We start from the raw sequence: 8,057 nt of genomic DNA, 5'->3' as shown, positions 1-8,057 counted from the left end.
AATTAAGCTACACTCGATCAATCTACCAATATATCCTTAACTACCTGAAAAGCAGCTCATTGAAGAATTTAACGGTATTTGGCTGAAATCCCTGGGACATTTCAGCTTTCCTGAGGTAGATATCCATAAGACTGCCACATTGGTGTGGTCATCTGCATCACCTCAACAATATATTAGAGCTGTAAGCACATGGACAATATTGTGAATCCTGCCTGGCAATTGATTGGCACAATTAACACAATGCAACGAGCAATTGGGTAGGTCGCTTGAGTAATCTTATGGATATAATATTCTGCACCAAAGGCAGCTAGGATCTTGGGGCTGCCCATTTAAAACTGAGATGAAAAGGAATTTCTTCTCAGAGGGTTGTAAATCTGTGAAATTCTCTGTCCCAGAGAGCTGTGGAGGCTGAGTCATTGAATATATTTAAGGCAGATATCAACAGATTTTTGAGCAATAAGGGAATAAAGGATTATGGGGAGTGGGCAGGGAAGTGGAGCTGAGTCCATGATCAGATCAGCCATGATCTTATTAAATGGCAGAGCAAGCTCGAGGGGCCAAATGGCCTGCTCCTGCTCCTAGTTCTTATGAATCATCCAGTAATACTTGGCTGGTTGATGCTTGTTGTGCAGAAATATGGCACTGAAAAAGGGTTGCCAACCCTCATCAGCTGTAATCTTAAAAGTAGTGGATGCATTCCTGGGCCATGGCTGTTTAGTTAGGAACACCATGCCTTCAGGTTTATTTGAGGTAAACTACTCCCAAAGGCAAGTTTCACTTAGTGGTCTGAGTTCAGATATGGGGGCGAGATAAGGCTACAACAGCCAACAAATCTAAGGTTGAACCTAGAAGATTTGCATGAAAATTTCTAATATACTTATGATTGATGCTCAGAGCATTTACAGCAGATTCACATCAGCCAGAGAGAACTCAAACTAGCGCAGCACATCCAGAAAGATTGATGACACTGACTCTACTGACAGACTTCAGCTCTAATCTCCTTGCCAATTAGCAGAGTTAGAGGTTTCAAGATTTTGTGTTATGCTTTCCTTGTCTGGGCAAAGCAGAGAAAGACCTGGGCATTAACTCATTTCTGCTACTTGCAACAAAAATTAAAATGGGAAGAAATAGGAAGAGGAAATGTGTGGAATTAAGGGGCCCAAGTTTCCATATGATTTGCGCCTGATTTTTAGGAGCAACTGGTGGAGAACGGACTATCTTAGAAATTGCATTTTTTTTTTCTGCAGTTCTCGTCAGGTAGAACAGTTCCACTTTGGAACAGAATTTTTTCTTCAAAAGGGGGCGTGTCCGGCCACTGACGCCTGATTTGAAAGTTTCCACAGTGAAAACGTACTCCAAACTAACTTAGAATGGAGCAAGTGAAGATTTTTGTAGAACTGAAAAAACCTGTTCTACACATTAAAAAATCAGGCGCAGGTTACAAATTAGGCGTCCAGAACGAGGGGGGGGGGAAAGGGAAGTCATTAAATTCTACAATAAATCCTTATTTATACTTATACAAATATTATACAAATAAATCCAACCTGAATAAACATTTATAAGCAAAGAAAAGATTAAATAAACCATCTTCCTACCTGTGTGAAAGTGCAGGAAGCCTCACAAAACGAGGCAGCCGTTCCCGAACGCGGGGGGGGGGGAAGGAAGCCGTTCCAGACGGCGGGAGGGAGGGGACCGACCGACCGAACGCAGGGGGGGGGGGGAAAGGAAGCCGTTCCAGACGGCGGGAGGGAGGGAACCGACCGACCGAACGCAGGGGAGGAAGCCGTTCCAGACGGCAGGGAGGGACTGAACACGGGGGGGGGGGGGGCGCCGTTCCGGGCGGGCGAGCGGGGGGAGTGCAGGCTCGACCGAACGCAGCGGGTGGGGGGGGAGGAAGCCGTTGCAGACTGCGGGAGGGAGGGAAGGAGACAGAAGGCTGCAGGAAGCCTCAGAAATTGAGGAGGCATTTCCTGATGGCAAAAGGGGGAGGTCGTCGGGAAACGGCTGCCTCAACTTTCTGAGGCTTCCTGCAGCCTTCTCAGTGCTGATGTGAATGTGCTTTTATTAAAAATTTTTCAAAAACTAAACAGCTACAAAGAACTACAAAAATGGCCGAGTGCCAATGTTTCCTTCACACTGCGCGTGCGCGAACGCTCCAACGCGCACGCGCAGCGTTGCCAGCAGGAAAAAAACGAATTTAAATAGTACCCGCCCCCTCCCACTTACAAAATCGGCGCGAGTGTAGGCTCCGCCCCCCCGGGCGCCACGCCAAACAATCAAGGAGCTGCAGGGCGCTCCAGAATCGCGCGTTTTTTTTCCGGCGCCGTTTTAGGCGCGAAAAACGGGCACCCAGCTCGGAGGGGCGCCCGTTTTTTATCGTGTGGAAACTTGGGCCCCATAGTGCGGTCTTAAAGATCCAGTTGACAGAAGCACATGTTCTCTGGGTGATTAGGTGGTTTCATGGATTAACCATTGTACGTGAACTAGAAACAATTATTGGCATTGTTCTGTACTTTTCACAGGAATGCGTATCAAATGTTGCATTCAGAAATATTTTTAGCAACACTTGATCAGATCCTTAACCTTGATCAGTCTCACCAACTGGAGCCAATGGGCTTAGGTAAATTGTGCTTTAATATGCTCAAGGCTACAGGCACTTCCCTGTCTTTTGACTATTTACAGTCTCAGTTGCCTATTAGCATCCTAATTGTTGCTACTGCAAAAGGGTTTCTCAATCCAATTACAGAAAAGGTGGGGAATAGGAGTCTGGCCAGAGGAACATTGCAGTAATGGAGCCTGCAGATGACAAAGACTAGCAGGATATGTTGACCTGAAGGGTCTTGAGCATACCTGGGAACTGTACATGTCTCTAGAGGTTATATTCTGCCCAGATTACTGTACATGTTCCAGATGCTTACTGTTAAAATCCCATCTTTAAAGTCAGACAAGCAAATCACTCAGTTTGTATGGATGGACTGATCAGGAAAGCTTCCCAACCTTTCCCCGGCCAAATGCTTCTATCCACAAAAGCCACTCAGTCTGAGCCACCCTGTAAATCTGAAGGAATTTGCACTGCCACTTTTAAATCCTACTGGCGTTATCAGGAATGTCACTTAATATGGCACAATTTCAACATTAGCCCTGGGTGGGGGCTTCAATTTCATATTTAAGAAAGCTATAACTAATTTTTAAATGCTCGCTAAAATACGAGACCCTGAAAACAGTCGACCAATTCAACCAAGAAAACCTCTTTTGTAAAACAAACACTTCTGCTTAGAGCCAATGAAACAAGAATAAATTACCCAACCCATTCAACAATGGAATATTCCCATCATCCTACAAACAAATCTTTATTCAAACGTGTCCAGAAAATACAAGCAAAACGAAACATGAGCAGAAAAGAGACCTTAAAAAGAACTCTATCCAAAGACAAATGGGATATCATCTAGAAAATAGTGTACACATTTGCCGTATAACAAATTGAAAAGAAAATAAATTAACTGCTGTACATACTGTACTCCCAGTTACAGTCCTGAGATAGTGCAGGAGAGGTTGTGAAGAGGGCACTATCCTGTATACCTTATAAACATGTCCCAAAATTCAGCCCTTTTGGTAAAGTATGCTACAAGCTGTTAAATTGTTTATGCCCTCTTTAAAAATCTCCCTCAGTTTGCTCTAATTTGGTATCAGCACATTTTGATATTCCCTCTATGTTCATATAATTTACATATATGGGGGAAGTGATCCCAACAGAGATTCTTGGGCCATACTGCTTGCTACATCCAATCAATTAAACAAACATTTATTTACTCCTATAGTTAGTTGAACCTAGTCAAGGTGGGTCAAACTAGATGCTTTCCTGGTCTATACAGCTCAACTAGAGCTATTGGATAAATTCAGTGAGCTATCTCACCTATTGATCGACTCCAGCAGTTGTGAAAGTCCTCATCCATGTAAGCTCAGAAACTTGCAGCAAGAGGAAGAGGGGAAAGTTCATGCGAATGTGGTGCTAGCGAAAATAAAATGGATTAATTTTGTTTCTTTCTATATAAAACATAGAATTAGCATCTTTTAAATTCAGTTGAACAGCCAGCCATTGCCAAAAAAGGTGTAACTGCTATAATCGAATAATTTTTGCTCACTTGCAACCTTCCGAAAAATTGCACTGCAAAAACTCAAAACACGGTTAAATTGACACTGATCATACTCCCATGAAAGCATTTCACTGCCTACAGATGTGTTTTATATGCAGCTGCATTAAAAAAATGCAAAAACTTTTGTGGAAAATCATAAAATGAACGTTTGTGAGAACTCATCATTTATACTAGAATCTTTAGGGTGGGAATACAAGAAAAGCAGCATCAGTCTGTATTGTAAAAAGGTAATTTGAATAATGAGGAATATAGGATTCAATACAAGTCACACAGTACAAATGGAAGCTAAACACGCACAACAATTTCAAATGAAAAAGCACATTTTATTGCACTTAAGTTATAAGAAAATAAAAATTCTAAGTGAATCAAACCATAGACACAATCCCTTTAAGGTTTCTCCATCACATCAGGCAGTTACATACTGTAAAGTAAAACACCTGAAATCTGATTTTTTTGTTTTGTTTTGTTTTAAAAACCAGACTATAAATTAACAGGAAAATAAAAAGTAAAACGAAGTATCTAACTCAAGATTGTTTAGTATACAGTGTTAAACCACTTTCACAGTTCATGTTGAGTTGTGGGGATCTTGAATAATTAGGCAAACAATTTAGCTGTTTTTGCCTGTGCTGTGTACAGTACAAAACATTTGGTATTGTTTTGTCAGTAGTCACAGCAATTACTGTAACAGTTGGATATTTCAATACTGTTTACACTAAGACTGACCAGCAACGACACCTCTTATTATATGCACATCTCACTTAAATTTTTTGTTCTTTTTGCATTATGTCAGTAATCTTAAATGTGTTTGTCTATTCCACCATAGTCCTCAATGAAATTCTCCACAATACAGGCTGAAAGAGCTTCCATCTGAAGGAATGTGTTCAACATTGTTCAGAAACAAAAAAAAACATTCCAATGTAGCACAAAACACTTCTCAATTTCCACCTTGCAAGCAAATCACACTATGCCATTCTGCATCTCCTTCTTCTTTCAGCCTCTCAGAGGCACAGTTGGCTCAAGTTTCAGTGGCAAATGCCTTTTTTAAAACTCAAAAATCATCCATACCAGATCAAATTTAGAACTAGAGTCTGGATGCGAAATGTCACAATAGAAGACTTAGCAGCAAGTTATTTGGGATTACAGTACAGGGATGGGACAACTTTAACAAGCCCAAGGACCTATTTGAACAACAACCTCAAGAACTCTTCCAGCTTTTGAGTTCTTCGATCACTCAGGATAATTTGCCTTTGAAGAACTATATAACCCTCATTAAAATAATCTGGAAGCAGTGGTGAATAAATAGAGAAATATATGTTAATACTGTGACCGATTGTTGGCAACATTAGGCTTTTTTATATATATATATACATATATATAATATATACATATACATACATATATATATATATATAATATATATATTATATTTATATATTTTCTTATATATATATATAAAAAATTGTACAAAATTCACAGTAAGGTTCCAAATGTTGAAACCTGGAAAGACAAAACTGAGGCAGACATAACCAAGTCTTAAGAAAATCAGCTCTTGGCCTGATAAGCAGCTTGTTTAAAACATAACTTTTCAAATAAATTTTTTATGCCTTGCTGCTGAGAGTTGGCTGCTGATAAATCGTTAAAAAAATAATAATTGCACTAGGCTTTGTATCAAGTCTTTCTGCACAAAACTGCCCAGAGTCAAAAGGGAAGCCAAATATAACAAGACAATATTGTGCATCTGACCAGGTCAGATTTTGTCAGTTACAATATGTCATCCCTTACTCCCTTTCCCGGTGATCCATAGGTCTCTGCGTCTTCATCATGCATCCTGTTGCCCCGAGTCAATATCCTGTACCCACCAACAGCAGGGTGATGTACACTGACTTAACAGTTAGACAAATTCCTATTCCACTTCTTCACTTCATGTCCACGTCAAAATCCAAAACAAGCAGCTTTGTTTCCTCAGTCCCATTTCTGCTTCCCACTGCACACACAAGCTTTGTATTTGACGCTCTGATTCTCCATACAACACCTCCACTGCCTCCACTTTCCAGTGTAACCAAATTTCTAATGAACTCTCCTGTTTTCAGGTCCCAAAGTTTTACAGTCCCATCGTCTGAGCTAGTGATCACAAAGTTCTTGTTGAATTGGAGGCAAGTCACAGCACTCTGATGCTTGTTAGGCCCTAGTGAGGAAAACAAAAATGAGATGAATCAACAAGCCATTCCCCAAAAAGGTACACATCCTTATAAGCCATCAGCTGGGTAACATCACCACAACCTCAATATGTTAATGACAGGAACAAGAGTTCACACACCATGTACAACTTGGAACTTGTGCCTCCAACTTAATACTGTGTGTGCAAAGAGGACGATTAATAAATGAACCTCAAATATTTACTACCAAAATTACTGTCACGAGTGTTGGCTAATTTTCTCTCCTTGTCATTTTCCCATGATTTTACAGCTATTAAGAAAACAAAATTGTTAACTCCCAAATGTTAATTTTAGGCTTTAAATTTTTTGGTTGAAAATGCCCATATCACCAGTGATGATTTGCTCATTCTATATTCAGTGGAGAACATGTAGCTGAATTCCTTCATTAATTATGCCAACCTGTACAGATGCAATACAAGACAAATAGCCAATTGAGCTGGAATGTCTCATCATGCCTGACCTACTAGAAAAGCCTAAAGGAATTGATTTCCTACAGTTTTCCCCCCCAGTCAATGGGCCCAAGTTTCCACATGATTTGCGCCTGATTTTTAGGAGCAACTGGTGGAGAATGGACTATCTTAGAATTTGCAATTCTCCACATTTTTTTTTCTGCAGTTCGAGTCAGGTAGAACAGTTCCACTTTGGAACAGAATTTTTTCTTCAAAAGGGGGCGTGTCCGGCCACTGACGCCTGATTTGAAAGTTTCCACAGTGAAAATGTACTCCAAACTAAAGTAGAATGGAGCAAGTGAAGATTTTTGTAGAACTGAAAAAACCTGTTCTACACATTAAAAAATCAGGCGTCCAGAACGAGGTGGGGGGGGACGGGAAGTCATTAAATTCTATAATAAATCCTTATTTATACTTATACAAATATTATACAAATAAATCCAACCTGAATAAACATTTATAAGCAAAGAAAAGATTAAATAAACCATCTTCGTACCTGTGTGAAAGTGCTTCAGGCAGGAAGAATGGTGCAGCAAGTCTCACAAAACGAGGAAGCCGACCGAACGCGGGCGGGGGGGGAGGGAGGAGGGAGCTGACCGAACGCGGGCTGGGGGGGAGGGGGGAGCCGACCGAACGAGGGCCGGGGGGGAGGAGGAGGAGGAGGGAGCCAACCGAACGCGGGCCGGGGGGGGGGGGGGGGAAACCGACCGAACGCGGGCGGGGCGGAGGAGGAAGCCGACCGAACGCGGGGGGGGGGGGGGGGGGGGGGGAGAAGGGAGCCGACGAACGCGGGAGGGAGAGAGCCGACCGACCGCGGACGGGAGGGATGGAGCCGACCGAACGCGGGAGGGAGCCTATCGAACGCGGGGGGGGGGGAGGGAGCCGACCGAACGCAGGGGGGGGGGGGGGAGGGAGGGAGCCGGCCGAACACAGGGGGGGAGGGAGCCGACCGAACGCAGGGGGGGGGGGGAGGGAGGGAGCCGACCGAACGCGGGGGGGAGGGAGGGAGCCGACTGAACGCGGGGGGGGGGGGGGGGGGAAGGGAATGGAGCCGTTCCAGACGGCTGGCGGGAAAGAGAGAAGGCTGCAGGAAGCCTCAGAAATTGAGGAGCCATTTCCCGACGGCAAAAGGGGGAGGTCGTCGGGAAACGGCTGCCTCAACTTTGAGGCTTCCTGCAGCCTTCTCACTGCTACAAGACGCCTCTGTGCTGATGGCAATGTACTTTTATTAAAAAATG

The 8,057-nt window shown here is 43.0% G+C and overlaps 1 protein-coding gene across 9 annotated transcripts in view; it reads right to left on the bottom strand.

Annotated features, from left to right (window-relative positions):
* Positions 1 to 4,456: 4,456 nt before the first annotated feature.
* Positions 4,457 to 8,057, bottom strand: part of fbxw7 (F-box and WD repeat domain containing 7) — a 603,096-nt gene continuing 599,495 nt past the window's right edge. For all 9 annotated transcript variants that reach the window (XM_070871441.1, XM_070871443.1, XM_070871439.1 and 6 more), the window contains one exon: positions 4,457 to 6,339. In XM_070871441.1, coding sequence (XP_070727542.1) covers positions 6,071 to 6,339 — 269 coding nt within the window. In that variant the 3' untranslated portion in view covers positions 4,457 to 6,070. The remainder of the gene's footprint in view (positions 6,340 to 8,057) is intronic.

This window comes from Pristiophorus japonicus, chromosome 2, assembly GCF_044704955.1.
Source record: "Pristiophorus japonicus isolate sPriJap1 chromosome 2, sPriJap1.hap1, whole genome shotgun sequence".
NCBI lineage: Eukaryota > Metazoa > Chordata > Chondrichthyes > Pristiophoridae > Pristiophorus > Pristiophorus japonicus.
Note: the sequence above shows the minus strand (reverse complement) of the source record. Positions and strands in the feature narration are given on the sequence as shown.